The sequence below is a fragment of the Amphiprion ocellaris genome, chromosome 19, assembly GCF_022539595.1.
Source record: "Amphiprion ocellaris isolate individual 3 ecotype Okinawa chromosome 19, ASM2253959v1, whole genome shotgun sequence".
NCBI lineage: Eukaryota > Metazoa > Chordata > Actinopteri > Pomacentridae > Amphiprion > Amphiprion ocellaris.
In genome coordinates this window covers 16,474,665-16,498,269 of record NC_072784.1, presented here as the reverse complement: position 1 = coordinate 16,498,269, position 23,605 = coordinate 16,474,665, and the positions used below count along the sequence as shown (strand labels likewise).

The window sequence follows — 23,605 nt, the reverse complement described above, 5'->3', positions numbered from 1 at the left end:
TTTTAGTATAAAGTTTGCAAGAGAATAAATTCAAAAATCCAACATGACATTATAGGTGTGGAAACTTGGATGGTTGTAGGAAACAAATGAGGTTTTGTTAAATGGGTTCACATTCATTCAGTTCATTTAATGGGATTAAAAAGGATTTTATAAGTTACTGTGAGGAGCATTATAGGTTTTCATTAAAAGATACAGGAGCATCATTAAAAAAGGAAACATTTAAAAATGAAGTTTCCTGCAACAATGAGTCACTGTGGTTGGATTCAGGCTTTAATGACATTTTACAAAAGTTAAATTCTGATCAACTGGCAGCAGGAAAACATCACTGATTTCTATTTTTGTGTGTGTGTGTGTGTGTGTGTGTGTGTGTGTGTGTGTGTGTGTGTGTGTGTGTGTGTGTGTGTGTGTGTGTGTGTGTGTGTGTGTGTGTGTGTGTGTGTGTGTGTGTGTGTGTGTGTTGTTTTTTTTAATGGAAACCAATGTACAAAACTCTGATTGTTTGATAAATGTATTGGAGATTATCTTCTGTGTATAATTCATATTTTTTATTCTGCATTAAAGCCTGTGGATCATATTACAGACCACTAAAATAAAATTCCGAGTTAATGAGCAGTGTAAGTATGTGCATTTCAACAGCTTAATGCCAATAACGTAATGATGACTTAGAATCTGTTAAATTATTCCTATCCCAACAGAAGTGGCCTGTCCTCCTCCATCTGCAGCTCAGGAGAGGCTGCTGATGGTTTATGTAAAGAAGTTAAAGTGCATCATTAAATTAAAAGTTCCCCTGTTGTTTTTGTGTCATAGAGGACAACTAGCAGTTATTTCCTAACACTTAAAACCTAAAGTAGCATTTCACCTTCCGTTCCCTTCCCTGGAGATGTAAAGTATGAGATCAGGTTGTTAGAACTTGTTCTTTGTCATTTTCTCTGATATTCTACGCTGTGTGGAGCTGGGTGCTTTTCTTTCCTTTTTCTTTTAATGCTGAAATTCATCAGTATTCCCCACAGACTGGACTACAACCCACATCTGTGTCAGTCACCAGGTCTTAAATAGTAAACTGAGCTGCAGCTACGATGTTTTTCTCCATGAACAAAAAAATAAGAAGCTTGACCTCAAAAAAAAAAGGAAATAGCTGCCTTATAATCCTCAATTTGAGTGGTATTTTGGGGGAGAATGTCCCTGAATCACGCAAACTTTCATGGGAATTATGCAGGTTAAGCATCTTTTACAAGAAAGAATCAATGTTAGTTTATCTACACTTTCAGCACCTCCTTTTTTCTGAAGCAGCATTTTGGGTAGGAGCTGCTCATGAATGGTGAACGTCTGCTTGTTTGTTTTTTTTTTCCCCTCTGATGGGAAACAGATCTTTATTCACATGCAGGACTAGGTGAGTGGTTTCTGATCCTCCTGAGGTTTTGTCTCTCCGTCAGTCTGTTAATGCACAGCCAGACCCAGTAGAACTACATGGAATATTAATGTCTCACCGCCTCTCCTTCCCCTGCACTAAAAGCTGCTTCACTGCATCTAAAAAAGCCGTTGTCACACTATTCCAGAAGTTATCAGAGGTCTGGCTTTGATCATTGATCTCAATTTGGCAGTCTTTTGCACTGGACGGCAGGGTGAGGCCCTGGGGTTCGTCCTCTCTGGCTTTACAGTGCTTTGCATGGATAAAGGTGTCTGAGCAGGTGGGATGAAGATCTAGATGTGAGATGACAGCTGACGGACAGTAACGCAGGACCAGCTGCTCAGATCAGCAGGGATGGATCGTCTGCCCACAATTACCGACCTGTCTGTGGCAGCCAGGACTGTGACCTCCAATCTGAGAAGCTCTGGGCCCCGGGTTTTTTTTTTTTTTTCTCCCCACAAGTCCCCTCAGATTATCTCACACTTTGATTTCTGCCAGAGAAGAACGGGGCTGCTCTCTGAATCAGCAGCCAGGCAGAAAATGTGAGGAGAGGCGAGCAGGCTGCATAATTGACTTTCAGGTGGAGGAGGTGTATCTGATTGGTTGCATCCTCGCTCTGTTCAGATCTGTCTGCCTTCATTCCACACCAAATAAACTATGACAAACACGACTAATGCAGGTGCCTGTTCGTTTGATGTTATATTTTAATGACTCCCCCTCTCCACAGGACTGGAAGGTGAATGCAGTGATAGTAGTGAGGCTGATACTTTCTTTATTAGCCTTAATTTAAAAAGAAGATGCCTCGAGGGACTCACAAATACACGCAGCCACCCGTGCAAATGTTGGTTTTTCAAAGGAAGGATAATTCACCATTACAGGGTTGGCAGCCTGCACATGCTGCAGGGTTGGTGCACCCAAATTACAATAACACATATTTCCTCAGTCACCTCTGCTGGTGTGCTGCCATGACGGTGGTCGATTGTCCAGCTTTAGAGATACCTAGTTCCTCAATACGATGGAGGCTAATGAAGTGTCATTTGTAGTGCTCTGGCCAGAAAATTTTGATTTTGTACCACAGTTTTCACTAAAACAACTATCTGCTGTAGTATTGTTCTGACTTCTACATGTAGGACAGATTTAGCAGGCTGTCTGATCAGAACATCATCTCTGGGGACTGAAACATCATTTAGAGCTCAGCTGTGATGTTATTTTCTGGTTTTAAAAACTGCAAAATTCCACAAATGCTTGCAAGGTGACAAATCTACACAGCTCAGCACAGAGTCTTTAACTGAGCAAAATTATTTAAATTGGTTTTCAAGGAATATTGTTTTTGCTGCTATTACTCTTCCATCCATACACATACTGTTGTACAGTGATATCTGACTGTCTACACATTATTCATGAGAAGAAATATTGTTTTTTTGTTTTTTTTTTAAATTGTGTATCTCAGACTCAATGACAAATATCCTTTTAATCTATTACAGTACATAGACTCTACATATTCCATCAGCACTTGTGCATCATCACCATAACACAAAGCCTACTCCCAAAGCTGTTTGCAAAAGTGTCAAGAGCACAAATGTATACATTTGCAAACACAACATATGTACTAGTATATAATATACACCAACTACATGCATGAAATATGATTCTGGTGCATTAGAACTTTACGTTTCCCATCCATGTACCTGTTGTGGGTCAATAGTTTAGACTAACTTTGCACTAAACAAGCATTTAATTGCAAACTACACCAAGGTCAATTTGCAGACCATTTGCTGCACGTAAGCTGCTCTATTAACTCACTGGACAAAAGCCCAAAGACACCCAAAATATCATTTCCCCCATTTCTACTATAAATGTACAGAGTTAGCATGACCCATAGAGACACAATAAAGACATTAATGGGAAATATACCAACTTTAAATAACATTTTTTTAAAGATAATTTTATGATTGTTTCTATTCTTAATTTTACAGATTTTTTTGGTATATTTAAAATATATAAACATCTAAAAAATTTTGAAAAAATAGATTGACTTTCTGTATAATGTAAAATTAAGTTTAAAATCCTGTAACTGAATAACCATAAAAATTTTAATTTCTAAAGAAAATATTTTTTAAACATAAGACTATGACATATTTGCAAAATTATAAGTTTTAAGTGATAAATAAAAATGTTATCTTTTTATTTATCTATTCAGTCAAACATACATTATCTCAGATGTGGAAAATTCTAGTATATTTATGAGATGGTTATTTTACAGTATTTTCCTGCATAACATCTTCTGAAATATTACCAGTTTTTCCTACACTGTGGTATATATATTTTTTGTTTTTTACAAAAGTTTCTAGTAGAAAGTTCCCCAAACAAAATTCCATTATCTGCCTTTGTACTGTGGTGCAGAAACAGAATCTGTGCATGGCTGGATCTGAGTGGAGGACGTGATAAAATCTGCACTATAGTAATTTCTGGTAAAGCGAGCAGTCCGCCATGCAGAGCTGCAGTCTATAGACGGCCAAAACAAAAGCCGGTGGACGACTGTGGGGAGACTCTGACTGAGCAACGTGGTGAAGCATCATCGACAAAGCGCCGACTAATGAGCCAGGAGAGCACTTCCTCACGATCTGAGTCCTGGTCTCACATGGCCGTCATTGTGGGGAACTTTAGATACTGGAAGGCTTCATTAGTCACCTCAATGGATGATCTGAAGTTAGTTCTTGCTTTTTAAACAAATCCGTACATCAGTAAATGGTTAAATAATGGCCTAAACTACAAAGCAAGTGCACATAATGAACCTGAATCATCCTTACTGAGAAGAAAAAGCCGCCTGGTGAAGACTCGGGTGGGTTTTCTTTAATGCAGCATGATAAATCCATTAGAACTTCGCTTTCAGTATTCATTTGCGGTGGTCCACTGCTGGTGATGATTATGTCCATCAATCCACCATTCTGACTCTGCAATGTTCACGTCAAAACCCATTTCTGCCCTTTTCTTCCTGCTTATCTTTGGCGCCTCCTCTGATAGAAGAGTCCTCTATGGCAGCAAAGGCCCCTAAATGGACTCAGGAGGCTCAGGAGCAAATGCATCTTCATCTCACCGCTTCACACTCCAGAAAATAGGCTAATCGCAGACCCTCCACTCAACTCACTAATCTCTGAACACTCACATTTACTTCAGAGTTCTGGCACCTGTCTTATCTGTGGGGAGAGGAGGGGATCCTCTCAGGATGTTCAGTTCTGAGTCAAAACGCAGCTGTTGGTGCATTTTGACCATTTTTAAACCTAGAGTTAGAATCGCCATGCGAGAAAGGTGCTGGGGAAAAACAAGGCTGAGGTAAATGTTTTCTCGGAGGGCTCGTTCTTCAAAGGTCAAACCACCTGAAATCAAAGTTCATTCAAGCCTGCAGACTGTATGGGGATGTGTCATATGTCAAATGAAAAGGCAACATTCAAACAAACCAAACCCCACGTAGGAAACCGGTGAGTCAATATCTCCTAATGGTTTTTAACAATACACCTGACCCCTCCGATGGCTCCAGTCTTTCTCTCATTGTGAGCAGAGGAGATTGCTGCAGCCACCACTCCCTCAAGTGGCACAAGATAATAAGCCACTCTTCATGAGCCTTTATTAACATGTTGGCTGATTCTTTCCTCCAAGCCTCAGTAACAGGTTGCTGTGAGCTCTGATGGCTCACTGAAGCCCCCATGTGGACTGATGTGGAAATTTTCAACAACCCGATCATCTCAGACTTGTCCAAGTAGTGAAGAATATAGAGGGGGGGGAAAGGAAAAATTAGAATAGAGACAATACAAAATCCTTCAACATCCTCAATCTCTGTGCGAACTCAAGACATGTAGTTTCCTCTTACATTAACGCATCGACAGTTGTGAACATTATCTGATACTGGGTGAAGTACCAGGTTTTACTGCAACAGCAGCAGTTTACATTTTAGATATGCTGGCTTTTTTCTTTTGAAAAAAAATTAATTTAAATAAATGAGCAGTTGCCAGTGAAAATTTACTTTTGCAGTTAGCCAGAGGTGTTGGTGCCTGAGTGAATTTCAAAAACTAAATATTTATGGATGTAATATCAGATTATATACATTTGTCATAAAACCAGTAATTTATACTAAATACCACTTATCTGAACAAAAAAAGAAATAAATCAAGCTTTAAAAAGCTGTTGAGCAACAATCTGCTCCTGCTGAGTTTACTTAAAGACTGTATATTTTATATATCCTTTCGGGTTAAATCTCATTAGCTAGCAATTAACTAAGTCAAAATGGGCTGTTAAAAGTTATGAATAAATGGATGATAAACCAAGCTTCATTAAAGTTGCAGCAGTACTAAAACAAGGTCACAGCCTCGTATAAAACATAACCAGGATTGTTACTGCCGTGCTAGCAGCTTACAACCTCTGCTTAAAACTTTTTTTTTTTAAAAGAATGGCACTGTAAAAGCTACAGATGAATAAAGGCTTTTTGATATTTACAGCAGTGTTGATTTGTATACATGGTCTTTGATAAGTAAACCTATATCTGTGTTTGCATGCAAATATCTCCTAATGGATAGAAAATGCTGTACAAAAGTCTGATGGGAACAAAGTTTTACAGGTGTAATGTTCAATTACAGCTCTCAACCATACTCTGTTTTGTGTTTTGCTGCTTTAACTTGAATATAAAATGCTTTTAATTCATTAGCCTCAGCTAAAGCTCCAACTAATCTAGATCTGCTGCAATGCTCCCCCTTACACATCCATGTTTCTCTGAATATTAAAGTCTGCATATGATAACTCTACTATATAGAAAAAAGGAAGTGTTGTTAGAACACCTCCTGAGAGCATATTTCATTTGGACCTAAAATTGCAGTAACGACTAGCGTTAAATAAAATAAAATCTATTTGAAAAAAAACCACAGATTTTTGGAAGATGACCTGTCAAAACAGACACTGCACATAGCTGTATGAATCTATAGAAACTGTGGTATTGCTTTATTCTGTTTGATGAAAAACAAACTATATTCATCCCTTAGATTTGCACACTGCAATGCAAGCAACATATCATCTTCAGCCAAACCACACAAGCCAAATAAAAATCACCAGTTCATTTAAATAAAATAATGCATGACTCTCTAATTTAAAGTCCTTTTTTTCTGAACTCAGGATTCAATGAAACTCTGTTCAATCAGCTGGTTTTCAGCCTCTTCATTTCTACATCGTCTGTCGCCGCCTCCTCTTGCTCTCTTTTGGCTCCTCTGTCGATCTCGGACCCTCCGGACGTCTTCGGCTCTCCGGCCCAATGGGCACCGCTTCCTCTTGGATTTCTCATCTCCCTCTTCTCCCTTCGCTCCTCCATCTCGCCGATCTCCTCGGCAAAGAGGGTTTTGAGTGCGGGAATGAGTTTGGGGAGGATTTTAAAGTCTCCAAAGCAAATCTGGGTGAAGAAGAAACGGTCAAGATGCTGTACAAGTCTGAACTTTAACTCCTAAAGGAACGGGCCTCATGAAAAGTCTTTGACACTTTAGAATGATTCCTTTATATCCAAAACTGTAAAAGAATTTATATTCTCCCATTTCGACAGTTTTATTCAGCAGTCTTGTTTATTTCAATCCTTTATTTCAGTCCTTTCTATATACAGTCGATCATGTCACATTTCCGAGTTTTTGTTTTATCCTCTGATAAAGTTCTACCTTGTCTTATTGAAAATCATGTATACATTTAGCACAAAACAATTAAAATGCTTGACTTTTACGGTATTTTGACCTTGGAAGTAGCAGTGTTTGCACTCCAAATGTCACCATGACGTTGTACTTTAATAAATATTGTTGGAAGCATTCATCCTCTGAACCCCAAAACCTGCCGGTGGGTTTTGAAAGGCACGTTATCTTTTCAAAATTACGCCAAATTATAACATTAATCAGAGCCAGAAACTGTCAAAAACGGAAGGAATCATAGTATTTTCAACCCTTGGACGGTCCTTAAACTACTCATGGGTGATGTTCCGACCCAATGGAAAACTTGCCCAAATCATTTCCTGTAGATCAACACAATTTATTAAAAAGATTGCCAAAAATCAGCTGTTTGCAGTAACCTGATTTTGTGAAAAACTAAAAGTTCTGTGCTCCTCTGGGCAATCATGAAGCTATCAGCAACTCAACTGCAACCAACCGTCATGTTACACAAATTCAAATAACACTTTTTACATTTTTAAATGTGTAAATTTGTTTTTCCTTTTTTAAACTGTAATGTAACGTTGTCATATTGCCCAGAAGACCGTAGAGGAAGAATGTGACACAAGGAAAAAATACACAGTCAAGCCTTTGGATTCAGAGGGTTACATACTAGAGTGCAGACTCCATTGTACCCAATAATGACCTGTATATATTTGTCCAGCATGTAGAATTCATCACAAGAACATACATACTTTCTGCAGCACCTAACAATTGCATTCTTTTGCGGCGATGCATTCAGGTACGACTGTATGACTAGGAAAAAGACTTCCCTGTTCTGAGGTATTATCAGTCAGCGGTCAATTCCAGTGGAAAGACATTATATATCTTAAAGCCAATCAGCAGGGATTAAGAAAGCACATGTGGCTACCGGATGAATGAACATCTTTATATGAAGTTGCCACATCTGCATTGCTACTTACCCTCATGTGGTCAAATGATATTCCCACCCTGTCATTGAAGTCCTCATTGAAAAGCGGTATTTTTGCATATCGCTGGCTAAAGTGGTTCAGCATGATGAAGTCAGCGTTCATTTTCATGCCGATACCGATGGCCTGGGATGTCGTGCTGTCAGAAAACATGAAGTTTAAAGTCAGAGATTTACGTTCCCCTGCTTCTCAAGACAAACTTTCAATGGGAATATTATCTTCTAAGGACATAAAAGATGCTTTTGTGAAGACAGACGCTATAAAAGAGGCGCAAAAATCAATGTCAATATCTGCAGAGAGTAAAGAAATTTAACAATGCACTCAGAAAATAATGGCAACCTCAATCAGAAAAGAAAGTGAAGTCCTTTTCTGGCTGACACACAGCTTTTACTGCCATCGTCTTTTTTTTCTCATTTTCTTCATTTCCGTAAATCACATTAAAGAACCTGCAGAGCTACTTAGCGGTGCACAGTTTGTTTTACTCACCTATGCCTCTTCTCTACAGCTTCCTCCGCCAGCTCATCTTCCAGCGTGGCCTCGTGGATTAGGAAGGTCGCATTCTTTCCTGCAAAAGAAAAAAAAAAAAGGGAATCAGAAGCCTGAATCACAGACTCGCAGATAAGCACTTACAGCCTCTTCCTGTCCCGCAGGAAATCAATCAGGTCGTCGGCATAATCAAGAATCGGCACGCCCTGTTTGTCTGGTGAGCTGAGCCATCTATAATGAACAGGCATGGGATACACTCGCTGTCTCTGGGAGGTTTTGCTTGGACAGAATCCAGTCAAGCAATTTAAGAAGAGTCAATGAAGTGGGATCCCATAGGAACCATTAGAAAAGGCTGCCAGCTACGAGAGTGCTCGAAAGCATTAAGAAATATCCGATAAATTATTCAGAACAACCCATGTAGTCAAGATACAGATAAGATGACCTAATATGAATCACTGAAATATTGAACCCACATGCTCGATTTGCTGTTATGCGTGTGTGTGTGTGTGTGTGTGTGTGTGTGTGTGTGTGTGTGTGTGTATATACACTCCGGTGATGTATGGACTTTAATCTCTCTGAGTGCTACTGACCGATGTTTACGAATGCGTTGCAGGGCATAGTGTCGCCAGAAAAGGCGAGTTTCCAGCCGGACCGGTGGGTGAAGCTGCAGGCGAAGGCGTTCTTGCAGTGACGCACAATGCATGTCTCGAACTGAGACACACAGGAACAAAAGCAACTTAATAAACTTTAAAAGCTTCAGTATCAAAGGATGTGACGTCCAAACGGCTGCAGACCTTCTCCAGATCGTTCTTTTTCAGTAAACCCTGGATGAGTGACTTCGTCCTCTGCTTGGGCACCTCAGCGCCGTCACACAGAAATGTGTTTGGGATCACACTGAAAAACACAACAGATGTAATGGAGGAGGAACATTAGGCAGGAAACTGTGCTGAACTCTCTTCTCCAAGTTGTTCCACATCCAAATACACACATAAATAAAGCTGAAGGGTGTGCTTTGTTGTATAAACACAGATGCCAAGGTCCTAGATTACACTTGTGTGTCACTGCTGCAAGCTGAGATTAAATTAAACCTTTAATTTTCCTTTAAAGGTGACATCAGATCAGCTAGAATCACTAACCATTAGTTTTTGAACGTAGAAGTTTACTCTTGACGTAGGATGAAAACGTGACTAAATCTCAACTCAAGCTCCTTTTACTATTTTTTTTAGAGCATCTCATGATCTTAGATGTGATTGGAAACCCTAAAAAAACAACTTCTAAATAAAGTGTGGTGAAATGATGTAATCTAAAATGCATTACAGTCAGTTTGATCCCAGTCAACTGTAAAATGAATGAAAATAACCTAATGTAGCTTTTTCTCCTCTCTCTCCCCTGGTGTGCAGGTTGCTCATTAACCAAAACTAAGTTCTGTATCACACTAATGCATCTTTCAAAAACCCTGGCAGCTAATAAGCTACAAATATCTGAAATTAGAAGAGCTGAGAAGTGCTACTGCTGTTTAGTAATTATTAAAAGTGTCTTTCAACCCCATTTTACAACAGCACACAACTTAAGTGCTTTTTTTTAAATTTCAACCTAAAATTTGACACAATTGTGGGCAACAAGTTTGAGAACTAGGAAATGTATAATTAAGAGTTTTAGAATTTACATTTCAGTAAGTGTATTAATTCTCTTAACCTCAAAACAGTTTCTGTTTTGCTCTTGTCACATTTTCACTCACTGATCTTCTTTTTCACTGCAATATTAAGTTCTGCACAACCATGTGCACAGAAATTAAAACTCACAGATTTAGACGTGCACACAGGTGATTATAAAAATGGTGGTTTTACATACTTTAGATTTTGTACTAATTGTACTTATAATTAGTTTCCATACTTCTATCTGCTTTGTGTAAACCTGTAAGCCTGCAGTTCAGTCAAAAGGTTTCTGGATTTTTGTCACGTAACAGTTGGTGCTGCTGCTGTATCACTAATGGATTTAGAGCTCGATCAAGGAGTGCAAAATTAATTTTTTAACAGAATCTGGTCAATACAAAGAAATTATATCAAGTGATAGATGTAGAACTAGAAAAGCACTCAGAGTGCAGTACTCCGCCAAGGCTGCTCATTCCCCCACATGGCACTGTACCCACAAACAAAATGAATTTCCGCTGAGCACAGGCATGTGTTATGCATGTGTACGTTATGTATAGATACCGAATCACGTGACCTAAATATGAAGCAGGGGGTGGGAAGGGATGGGACTCAGAAACACCCCCACAATTTAAACAATTGTTCTTTGTATCATTTCTGATGGATAAGTCCGCAAAGGTCGATTTGTAGTAGGATCGCAATCATGTGATCGTCACCAGGCAGCTGACGTAGTGTTCACTTGTTGTCATGTTTACAGTGACGCTGTGCCGCTATCTCGCAAGGAAATCTTTAACAAATCCGTGGATCCAGACTATAAGCCACATCACTGCCAAAATCCAATAATTTAGTCTTTGTGTCATTTCATCCAAATCCATTATTCGTTTTTGAGTAATGTTGCTAACTGACAAACAGATGGACAGACAAACGTACGCCGACTGTCACATAACTCTGCCGTTCCTTGGCGGAGTAATAAGGGAAATGCAATAAAATATTTAGTTGGGTTATCAAAGCAAAAACAAGTAAAATAAACACCAACTAAAGTACAGCACATGTTCTGGGAGGGAGGTTTATGCTGTGAAGAGAAGATTTTGTCTTTGTCTCCACATACTTGATATGACTGAGGATCTCCTCGCAGTAGTGATGATATTGGTTGAGCCAGGTCATGATCTGAGCCGGAGCCACCAGGTAGATGGGGCTAAACGGCTTCCCAAGGGTTGTCTGGAGATGTAAATATAACACAGTCCATGAACTGTTATCATTTACAACCTCATACACAAAAAAAGAAGGCTTTACATGACTGAACTACACTATAATCAGTAAGAGTAACAAAAAAGTATCCTCTCCTACACACCAGCGCTCTTTCCCTCTGGTACAGCAGCTTCAGCAGCCCCTAAGAGAAAAGATTGAATATCAGCATTAGTAGTTAGAGAAGGCTGGATACAAGTTTGTTTCTATTCATCAGTGTGACTCGGCTTCTCACTGTGTGATGGTCGGCGTGCAAATGTGAGATGAAGACTGTAGAGATCTTGGACAGAGCGTCGTCCACGTCGTCCCCGTAGTGTCTGCAGAGCTGATCGAAGGTTCCCTCTCCACAGTCCAGCAGCACAGACTGACTCGGGCTTCGTGTGAACACAGACAGTTCATTAAATATGAGTGAGACGAGAGCAAAACATCCACAGCAAAAACGCAAAACTACAAACAGCAGCTGAGTGCGGCTTTCTCAGGACACTTGACTCGTTTCATGTTACGGCGCAGCTTGTATTTGTTTGTCAGCTCTTGTAGATTCTGATGCAAGAACTTCAACTGAGTAAATAAGTGTATCTCTCTTGTAGACCCAGTAAATGATTCAGTTACACAGAAACAAACTAGTTTGTGGATACTGTACATCACCGCTTATCACAGGCCACTGTTTCAGGTTTAATAGATTTACACTAACTTTTGTTTTTAATCCCTTAAACTGACTGCAGACAGTAAAACAATGTTCAAAAACTGAACTCTCAGATGTACTTCACCTTGGATAAAAGCATCTGCTGAATGAAATTGTAGAATTGTGAATGTTATAACCTTGAAACCGAGGATAAATGCGCTCAAAACTCCAGCAATCTGAGGACTGACACTGGCTTTACTAGTTTAAAGTTATAAACTGATGGCTGAGTGTATTTGAATTTGATAAAATGGTGCAGCCATAAACACATCGTAAGTTTATTCTTTAAAATATCTTGGTTTAACCATATTTAAAGCATCAGAGACTTTGTGTTTTAAGACAGTAAAAGAGACTGTTCACTTTCTGCTTCAGGCTATATCTTGTCCTTGCACCGATTAAATCATGGAATGTGTATTTATTGTAAAATGTTTTATTTGAAATGCATGATAAACTTTCTAAAACTGAGAGCAAACGGGATCAGCTGTGCAGCAGATGGTGTTTTCATAATCTGATTAACATGGATTATTGTCCCCCTTAATTTAGTTTTATGGGAACTCAATAATTAGTTTGCTTGATATGAAACATCTGTTCCCTCATGCTCTGTCTGTAGTTTGTATTTATTTGTCAGGGACCACACATAAAAACATTAATCCCAAAGGAGAAAAGATGTATTTTACCAGATTTAGCTACAAGCTAATTTCCATCTGCAAGCACAGGATAGGTAGGTATGATATAAATACAACTACATATCTGCAGTCTGACAACCCCACATTCCCACTACCAGATTTTCCCACCAGTGGAAAAACATTCTATTTAATATGATTATATTCCTGTAGGTGGTATTCTTTCTATTTCCTATAAACTTGACATGAAGATTCTTTACAAGTTTGATATAATCCAAGAGATTAAATATGCGGTGTTTTTGTGGCAAACGACGCTGATAACAGCTACGTCTCGACTACTTTGAAAGAAATCACTAATAACCAGTATTTGACTTTAGAAATTAGAATCTTCTTTCAGGGCATGAATGGTCTTTATGTGTGTAACCATGGTAACACATGTGAATCAGCATATAAACCAGTCCATTTTAGCATTGACAGCGAGTTACCTATGAGCACACAGTAAATATATCACTGGAATATTACAACAACAATTTATTTTTGTCTTAATAGTTCTACTAGTCCGATATTATTCAGAACATAATGTCCAGCTACAGGAAACGTTGTCATTTCTTTATATTCTGGAGCACAAAATAAGAAATGTTCTTTTTATCTTTTGCTATATTAATGAGATTCTGAGTGAATATTTTTTTTGTCATGGTGCCAGAAATACAGTAATGTGATAATCAGTTGTACCTGATATTAACTAAAGTGCCGCTGACGTTTCTGATCTTCATCGGAAGAGCTGATCCTGTTCCCAAGAAAACCACCTCTGGGTATTTTTTTCCTTGATCTGCAATGGAAAACACAGCCATACTGCACAATCACCACATTAAGACACAAAAAGACACTTTAGTTTAAAATATTCTAGTTTTTACCATCATTTAACACCGCTGAAGGACCATCCTCTTAAAAGTAAACATTTTGTTAGGCCTGGGAAAAATTAAGGCGTCTAGTTTGCAGAACTGACCAGAAAGCTGTGCAGCGCCAGTGGAGCAAATCTTCTTGCACTTGTCCACTTCTGCCAGAAAGTTTGGGACCTCAGAAGCCTCTTTCACAAACTCTTCAGAGTTGCAGAAGGGGATGGCATCTCTAACGAATGAGACACAGAGTCAACAAGACACACACCACTGCCTGCAAAAACACTGCCGGGGAAAAACAGGTTTTTTTTTTCCACATCTGACCTTGATGTGCCTCCACAGAACTTGACAGAAACAGTGAAGGGAAAAAAAACACTGACACTTGCAAGACAAAGTTAAAAAAGGAGAAGAAGAAAGCGGTTGAGTGCAAACGTCCATTCCAGATTGTTTTCTGTGACAAGGCAGCGTTCGTAGCTGCAGAGTAATGTTGGCTAAATTGGGGGGATTGAAGGACAAACTAACCTTTGCCACTCCATTACGGGTCTGAGCTGGAACTTGAGCAGACACTCGGCTCTGACATTTGGGACGTGTAAGGCAGCCTGAGGCTCCTGAGAGGAAAACAACAAAATATGAGAAAGTTTTTGATGTTTCTTAGAGATACTTTCATGCACCGTATCTGATGTATCACCCTGTGAACTCTGCTTGTAATTGGCTCTCAGCAATTACAGTGAACAGAATAAGAGTAGAACTAATATGTGCAGCATACATTTACAGTTAAGTCCATGAAAGGAGATTATTGAACTACATTATTAATAGTATAGCATCCATTGTTTTAGGCCAGTAGACTTTTTATAGGCTTTCAAAGGCAGTATTAGTCAATGGGAATTCCACAGATTTAACACATCAATGTTTGTTCACAGGTGTTTTAAGTTGTATTTGAAGGATAGAAGTTTCAAAATGAAGGAAAATGTGGAGATGAGGCACAAGAAAGGGAGCTCATCTCTGCAGCTACAGTAATTGCTACTAGCAGAACACACTCTTAACTGCAGAGTTTCACTGTAGGCAATATAACACACAAAAGTATCAATCATCTGGATATGAGTAAAAAAAACTAACGAGCTGAAAATTAATGCACAACAGCATCAAGAACCTGGATTTTTAACTCAGTCTCCAAAATCTGGAAATTAACATGTAAAAGCATTAATAATCTTTATAACAGAAATGTATCCAGCCTGGGTATTAAGGCACAAAAGTACTAATGATCTGAATAATAGACAAAAATAACCTAGGTATGAATACAAAAGTATTAAAAACCAATGCACAAATGTACTATTCACCTTGAAATGAATGCAAAAAGTATCAAAACCCTCAGTATTAGTGCACATAAGTATCCATAACGTAGAAAAAAAACAGAAAAAAGTATAGAAAACCTACATATTAGCACACAGAAGTATCAAAAATCTGGATGTTAATGTACAAATCTTTTCAATAACCTGGATATGAATGGACAAAAGTGCCAATGACCTAGATATTAATGCATAAAAGTATCAATAACCTGAATATTAACACAAAGAATTATCAAAACTTGGATATTAAGAGACAAGAATTTTTTTTTTTTTTTAAATGGATATTATTACACAAAAGCCTCAAACTTTTATCATAACTGATAGAACTGGAATCCAGTCAGGCTGAATTTGCAAAATTTGGTGCAGGTGTATAATTAATCATCAAAAGCATAAGCCAAGAAATGTCTGGAATGTGTTGGACCAGACCACTGGTGATACCTTTGCTCTGTAAGCTCTAAGCTGTGGAAAGATCTCTGGGTGAATCATGTTGAGCTGCGCCTGGATCTTATGACTCCTGACGTTATGGACCGTACAAACCTGTTCATTGAGAATCAGGTGTTCTGTTGTGGAGGGAAACCTGCAAAAACAGAGAACAGTCTGAGTTTTAGTGTGTCAGACTCGTTAACAAAAGGAGGATGTATTTCCATCTAGTCTAGTTACAAAGTAAACCAACCTCTCCATCCACTTCTTGTACTGATCTGTTTTCAGGACAGACTCCGGAGTCATGTGGACGACCAGCGCTGCAACGTCTTCTGTCTTTCCTGTCTGGTATCTGGTGGGGAAGACAGGCTCAAGTTAAACGCAGCTTCTTCCTATAAACGAGCTCAATTGCAGCTCTGAAATGAAACCTGTTACCTTCTCAGCTGCTGATTGGTGCAAACAGCGTCGACAAACTCCTCAGACGGACACTCGACTACCATGAAGACTGGTCCTGGGTCAGTGGGAGTACAAACCTGCTCAGGTCGGATCTGATAGACGACAGTGACAGTGTGAGCAGATACAGTCTGGAGCTGCAGCCTGATAAATGCTTAAAAATCAGTTTTCATGCAGCACCTCTTTTCCTTCATACGTGATGCTTTTCCCGTCTTTCAGAGCTGCGATGAGTGGACCGATGGCTGCTGTGCCTCTTTGGGGAAGAAGATTGCATTCAATCAAACAAAGCTATAGCTTCTTAAGTATGTTTAACAGCTTCTCCTGTTTTTACATCAATGCAAAATCAGTCTTGTTTGGACTAAACAGTCAATTCAAGTACATTTTGGACTCTGGGAAACTATAATAGGCCTGTTTTGCTATTTTCCTACATTATACAGACAAAACAATTAACACTCTGAAGTTTCAACAAAAAATAAAAAAAAGTTTCTATTACACTGTTTATCAGAGCCAGATTCTGTAAAAACATAGAGAATGGTCAGTTTTTCAACCAAATCTGAGTTAACCATAATATTTTATCAAAATGACTTTATTCTACATGTCTCATTTAAACAATTCTATTAAAAATTTGCACTACTTGAACCATGACGCTATTATTTATTATTTATTAGCTGCCACATGATGAAGTTTTCAGCTGAACTGCAGGCAGTGTTTTCACAGAGCAGATTGGTGACAAGTATGGCAACTCATTTAAAATGTAAGTAGAAAAATATGCATAGTATGTAGTATTTTATTTCCAGTACTGGTATCACCTGTAGGCACTTCTAGTCATTGTTGTGTTGTTTCCATAGAGGTGCAGGACTTTATACTGCACTAAAAATGAGCCCACAGTGAGGAAAAATGTCACAGGAGCAAAAATATTCCCAGAAACTATAGTAACAACTTCGCTAATACAGCTAGCGAGCATTAGACATTTGCACACAGCCTCAAGGGCCCAATGGACACCACCAGACTCAAAGGTTAGCACCGATAAACAGTGTTACCATGGCAAACAGCGCTGTACACACCAACTGGACCACACTTTAACTTCAAAATAAATCCACCTACATGGGTAGTCCGAGCTCTCTGGCTTGAGCAACTAAGAAGTTTCCTTTCTTGGGGTGAAGCTGTAAAAATTTTTGACAGGTAGAGAGGAAGAATGTCAGATACAAACATCTTCAACTTGAACTTTGCACAAAGGATGATGCTGTCGATGTTGTTTACAGCAGCCTACCTTACACACAAAGGCAACCATCAAAGAAGTATCTCTCGCTGCTGTTCGTCTTTCACCTGCAAGGAATTTGACACAAATAAAGGAAGATGTCAAACTCTGCACGTTTATGCTTTTATTTATACCTCAGTTTGACGTGAAATGACTGAAACACAACCAAAGCATTAGGCTCTCTGCACAAACTGTCTGAAGAACAGAAATGTGCAGACGAAAACAAACAAGAAATAGATTTCCCTTGAAGAAACCTAGGCGAACACCGGTTGGTGTAAGCGGTTTGAACAATACATGCTTCTACACTGCCGTCCAAAATAAAAGTCACACATACTAATATTTCACTGGACCGCCTTTAGCTCTGAGAATGACACACATTCACAGTGGCCTCATTTTGATAAGCTTCTGCAATGTCACAGCATTTATTTCTGTCCTGAGCTGCATTCACTTTCTACCAAGATCTTATATTGATGATGGGAAAGTCAGAACACTGCGCAAAGTCTTCTCCAGAACATCCCAAAGATTCTCAGTGTGGCTGAGGACTGGACTCTGTGGAGGTCAATTTATGTGTGGATTATACTTTCAATAAAGCCAAAATCTGAACATAGCATCAAATCAGTGCAATTGTAGTGGATCTATGATTGGAATGAATACATTTTCTATCTCGTTAACGTATTTGTGCATGGATTCTTTAAAAATAACATGCTTGGGCGCCCAGATAGCTCAACTGGTTGAGCACGTGACTCATGTACGCAGCGGCCTGGGTTCCATTCCAGCTAATGGCCCTTTACTGCATGTTTCCCCCCCACTCTTCTCCCTGCTTTCCTGTCTGCCTCTCAACTGCCTGTCAAATAAACCCAAAAAAGGCCAAAAAAATAACTTTAAAAATAAATAAATAACATGCTTACTGTATGTACATTAACATACTGCAATGAAATATTGGATAAATCCTTCGGCTGTCAGTTTGTGGATTTATTGCAAATCTTTAATTATCAGGTGTAAACACACAGAATTTGCTCAATATCCAAGAACTACTCCAGACAATTCAAAAAATACTAATTTTTGATGAGAAATTTGTCTCCTGTCAAGCTGGATTGGGATTATTATTTATTTTTATCATATAATTTATTATTCCTTCTGTTTGTTGCTTGTTTTTTTCTCCTCTTCAAAGAGTGATATAAAGCTACAAGCACAGGGTGCCAAGTAAAGCTGATCTGAGCCTATTTTCTTGTATCCTAGATTTACATTTTCACTCCAGAACATGGTCTGGCTTTTGCCTCCTCTCCTCATTTTGTATCATCTTTAAAACCCGTCAAGTTTCCTCTATCATCTCCTGAACTCACCGGGATTATCTGCACTGTTTTTAATGTAAAAGTCATCTTCCTTCGGAGAGCCCTGGGTGGGGCTGCTGCGAGCGGGGGACAGTTTTCTGCCATCATCCTTCGATTTGGCTGCTTAGATAACAGAAAAACGAGTCACCTGACAATCAAGAGTCTTTCTGAAGCTGAGGGAAATTTAAAAAGGAGAAAAAAACTCACCAAATATTGGGACCTGATAAACCGTCATGGTTTCGTCCTTGTACATCGCTTCAGTGTATGGTCGAACCGCTGCGATATCATGACACCATAAACATCACACAGGAATACATCACACAAAAATAATACATGCATCTGATTTAATTCAACGTACACAGCTTGATGTCTTCCAGCGGTCCAGAAAATGACTTGATGGCACTCAGATAGTTCTCCTTTGATTGTGGAAAAAAAATAAAAAGACAGACAGCAGATGTAAAGTGAGTCCTTGTTGCATCAAAAGCTCCCACAGGCGTGTTTATGTTGTGATTTAGTTTCTCACCAGCTGCGGAGGTCCAGAGAGAACACACTCAGGGACACCAGTGTCCTTCAAAGTTAGTATCATCCCTGAAACAGAGACGAGATGGAGATAAGGGTTCAGGAAACAAACTTTACAGTGAAAATAAAGTGAAAACTGAATTAATCAAAGTGAAAGCACAGATAAAAAAAAAACTCCCTCCAAAGTAAAATTTTCATATTTTGCCTGCATTTAGGTAACATATATGAATGAACTAACTACATATTTTGCCCAAAAGTCAGAAAAAAAAGCAAAAATATCTATATTCAGAGAGGTCCCATGGCACATTAAAAATCTACACGATTTTCATGTAAAATTGGAAACAATCAGAAAGCTGAGAAACAGTTAAAAATCGATACTGCTCTATTTCTCCATCTGCAATCAAACTGAAGCAGACCACTGCTCACTGAGTAGCACTGTGATAGTGGAAAATGTGTCATCAGAACTAATTGAAAGTGTCAGATTGTTGGACTGAGCAAAGAGAGGCTGTCTCAGAGTGAAATCATGTCTGGGTGGAAGGTTTGCGGGGGCAGTGGATAGAACTTTAAAACACAAATCTGGATCAGTTGTATTCAAAGTGAGCACAGCATCAGAAGATCGATACATCAAGCTTTGTTCCATGAGAGACAGAAAAGAAACTCAGAGATAGAGGATTTACTATATAAAGAACACAAGACTCCAATCAGCAAACATTCTGTCAAATGAAAATGATGTAGAAGTGTCCCAGCTGATGATTCGTGTCTCTGAACTACTTCTCAGGAGGGGAACAAGGACAAACACTGAGCATTTCACAGTGGATGATGGAAGAAATTATTTCTTACTGATGAAACCCAGTTAGATATTCGTGGCAGTAACAGAAGGGTGATGCTAATGAGACCAACAGCACAGAAAATGATTCCACAGTGGATCAAACTCACACTGAAAAGGAGGAATATTGAAGTCTGGGGGGTTTGCACACCTGCAGCAAATCGTATTCACCCTGACCAAGGAGAAGTCCACTCTTCTGAGACTCGCTGCTCCTCTCCGATTTGCATTTTTGTGGAGAATAATTCATAGTGCAGCCGAATAATGGAAAAAATTATCTTCACTAATGGCCTCAGAGCTGAACATCTGCTTATTCATGCAAATATCAAGGCAGGCCTCCTGTGGTATGAACTCCAGCAGGTACATGTGATGAGACACCGGCAGACTGAAACTCTTTCCACTGACTTCACTGACTGGCTGCGTTCCAGATGGAATACTTTCATTTTAAGTACTGCAGCTGCTGCAGCACAGTTCAGACTGTTTCATGTAGTATGCAAACAACCGGGACAGACTGCTTCATTAGAACAGTGTACATTAAACTTTGAGGCTGCAGTCTGTAGCACAAAATGACGTGTCATCTTGGTGGCTAAACTTGACACCATGACATAACTGAGCAGAGGACTGTGGGTGAGAATGGCCCGAAAAGCTTGCTAGCTTGCATACAGCAAATCTGACCAGTTGTAGTAGGACATCTGGGTATTTTTGGCAAAGTATATTTTACATACTGTGTATTAGGTCTAGGCTGCACAGTAGCGTAGTGGTTAGGACTGCAGCTAGAAGATCCCTGGTTCGAGTTTGCATGTTCTTCCTGTGCATGTGTGGGTTTTCTCCAGGTTCTCCAGCTTCCTCCCACAGTACAAAAACATGCTGCGGTTAAGTGGTGATTCTAAATTGTCCATAGGTGTGAATGGGAGTGTGATTGTTTGTCTCTATGTGTAGTCCTGTGATAGACTGGTGACCTGTCCAGAGTGTCCCCTGCCTTCGCCCTCAGCTGGGATAGACTCCAGCCCCCTAATGAGGATGAAGCAGTGTATAGATAATGATTGGATGTATTGGGTCTTGTTCTGGCATATTATATAGTATGGTAGTTACACACCTATAGTTTCAGTATATTCAGCACCATTCAAATCTATGAAACCATGAACTGTAAACAGCTTGTTGTTGCTCGCTGTCAGTTTTTACTTTCTTTCTATTCTGAATAATTTGCAGAAGTGATCACCTACAGATGAACACTAATTCTACATGTGGTTGCTGTGACGGTGACATTTAATTCCCATTAAGTCCTATGATTGTACAAACACGGATATGAATTTGTTGGAATTTTAATAGCGAACACAGTGTTCTTGTAGAGCACCAGTGTGAATGACACTGATTATTTTGGCATAGTTTTCTTCCTTTACAAACACCTCTTTATTCTAAATCAGACTCCACTGACCTGATAAACCTCCCACATTCTCCCAGCTCAGTCTGGTCAGGAAGATGTTGTCCAAACGAGCAGCTTTCAACCTGCCACAAAAACAGAAATGTTTTCATTCTGTTTCTTTCCCCCCGACAGACTGAGATAATGACAAAGTTTGAACCAGCTTACTTGTGTTCCTGCATGAGTCTCTGTGTTCCTTCACCACAGTTGAACAGGTACCTGCAGCAGACAAGAGGGAAGTGCTTGTTAGGGTTGTTATATAGTATCTTCTAAAATACGGGTACCAATGAGCCTGGTTTTGCTCATGTGTGCTAAGGGTCCTCATCATCCAAAGTCTTGTTTTCCCTACAAATGAAAGATATTCAGTTTACTATCATAAAGGAGGCAAGAAACCGGAAAATAATCGCATTTAAGAATCCTCAATCAGAGAATCGCAACTTTTTTTTCTCAAAATATTACTCAAACTGATCGATTACCAAAAACCATTGGTGAATAATTTAATAGTTGAAAACTAATGGAATGATTTTTTCCCAAATGAAGAGATGGAACAAGCTGATACTGTCAGGCAGTGAGGAATACGATGATTTTAATGATTTTAATTTATTTTCTGATACTAAAACATCTTCTGAGTTTGGACTGGCTGACACACAAAACACAATATCTTCAGACCTATGGGGAACTTTTTTTTGCCTTTGATAGACTAAATGTAAGAAAATAAATGAATGATTAATTAAGAAGATCATAAGGAAATTAGTTGATAATGAAAATAAAGGGCTGCACGGTATATCAACATGATACGATTTAATGCAAAGTGAAGTGAGGCAAATGAACTGAAACACAATGCAGCAACTTCTTGCCTTTTGATACAAAAAGAAAATTCACACAGTTCTTATTTTCTATGATAAATCTACAAAAGAAGTCTGTCACGTGTAACATAATTTACCTCGATTTAAGGATTTTTACATTATGTGAAGCCTTTTTTTGTTAAATACTTTAGTCACAAGAGTTTCTTGACTTGCAGGCTCCATGTGTGCGCAGCAAAATGAGCAAGGAACAGGAGAGAATAAGTGACAAGGAGGATTTGGTTGCAAAGAGAAACAAACCATTTGTTTTGTGGAAGTATTTTGGCTACAGAAAGGAAATTAGGGACTCTGTCGACAGCATCGGTGTACCATTTATAGTAAAAGTCTACTTTAGATGCCAGAGCCAGCGTTACATCATATGAGACATAACATTCTAACATTTTATGGACCCAGCATTTAATGAGTTATTTCAAAAGCTAATAAACAGGTCAAGTGATGAAACTAATTGATTGTTAAAGCCTTAACCACAACAAATAGTGATGTTGCAGTGTACTGACACACCCTGGAGGATACTCTGACATCACTGCAGGAAAATGAGAACCAGTGGAGGTCAGCAAAACAGACTTTCTCCTACTACATTTAGCTTATGTTTCAATGCTTGTGTAAAAGTGTATCATGTCTTCAGTAAAAAGCATCACTTTAACTGAACTTACATTTTTAAAAGTGACCTCAGGAGGTTACCCGAGTTCTGCTTTCAAAGTAAAGCTTTTACTACTGAGAACAACATGATGTATGTGTGTACATTACCTGTTGAATTCGGAGAAGACATAAAGAGACGCAGCATTGTCTCTGCTGCCAGCACCGACCACCTGCAGGTAAACGGTGGACGGTCCATGACTGTCTCCCCGTTTACCTCTGCTCTCTTTGGTCTTCACTCTGCGCAGTGGCTCTTTATGCTTGGCTTTCCTCGGACCCGGGAAATTATTACTATTATTATTATTATTGGTGGCCATTGTCCGGAAAAACTGGAAAACGGTCCAGTTGAAGCGAGAATCACGGAGTGCGACTGACCGAGGAGAAGCAGAGAGAAGTGAGTCTTTCACTAACAGCAATGCAGAGCAGCAGAGCCTCACAGGGACCGTGTTCATAATAAACACGTCGCACTGTCATTAAAATAGCTGAACAAAGAGATAAATCACATGTAATTAGTGTTGCTCAAACATCTATGAACGCTTTCGGATAAATGAGTTACCCAACAGTGGCTGTCCGTTCATTCCGCTGGATTTTAGAGGTTGGTTGATACATGTGACACTTCTTCCGGCATCTAATGATGACGTTTCCGATCCTTAACCCTCATTGGTCACTGGGATTCAATGGCAGGTGGGTTTGCCAATCACAGCAGATTTTCTCAGAGAGGGAGGCGGGGATAGAACCTCTGCTGTAGAGGACTTTAATGTAAACAAAATGGTACAAAATCACACATATTCAGCTTTTACTTCATTTTAATTTGAATAAAAGCAAAGAAAAAAACATTTATTTTACCATTACTCATTATTACTAGAATTCACGCTATTATACCAGCAGCTGTAAA

At 39.1% G+C, this 23,605-nt stretch overlaps 1 protein-coding gene across 3 annotated transcripts; it reads right to left on the bottom strand.

Moving 5' to 3' along the window:
* Positions 1-6,370: 6,370 nt before the first annotated feature.
* Positions 6,371-23,318, bottom strand: elac2 (elaC ribonuclease Z 2). Of its 3 annotated transcripts, XM_023279661.3 has the most exons (25): positions 23,267-23,318; positions 22,822-23,080; positions 21,380-21,430; positions 21,227-21,297; positions 18,973-19,037; positions 18,808-18,865; positions 18,657-18,725; positions 18,462-18,572; positions 17,131-17,186; positions 16,965-17,023; positions 16,041-16,113; positions 15,843-15,955; positions 15,661-15,759; positions 15,426-15,564; positions 14,164-14,249; positions 13,752-13,873; positions 13,478-13,574; positions 11,679-11,817; positions 11,550-11,588; positions 11,307-11,416; positions 9,344-9,443; positions 9,140-9,260; positions 8,550-8,628; positions 8,058-8,202; positions 6,371-6,839 (listed from the first exon to the last, which is right to left on the bottom strand). In XM_023279661.3, exons 1-25 carry the CDS (start codon positions 23,286-23,288, stop codon positions 6,591-6,593), a joined length of 2,532 nt encoding a protein of 843 aa, XP_023135429.2. In that variant the 5' UTR covers positions 23,289-23,318; the 3' UTR covers positions 6,371-6,590. The 3 variants fall into 3 exon arrangements, with proteins under 3 accessions (XP_023135429.2, XP_023135427.2, XP_023135428.2); XM_023279659.3 differs by having other exon boundaries at positions 22,822-23,316; XM_023279660.3 differs by having other exon boundaries at positions 18,462-18,569; positions 22,822-23,316.
* Between the last annotated feature and the right edge of the window lie 287 nt (positions 23,319-23,605).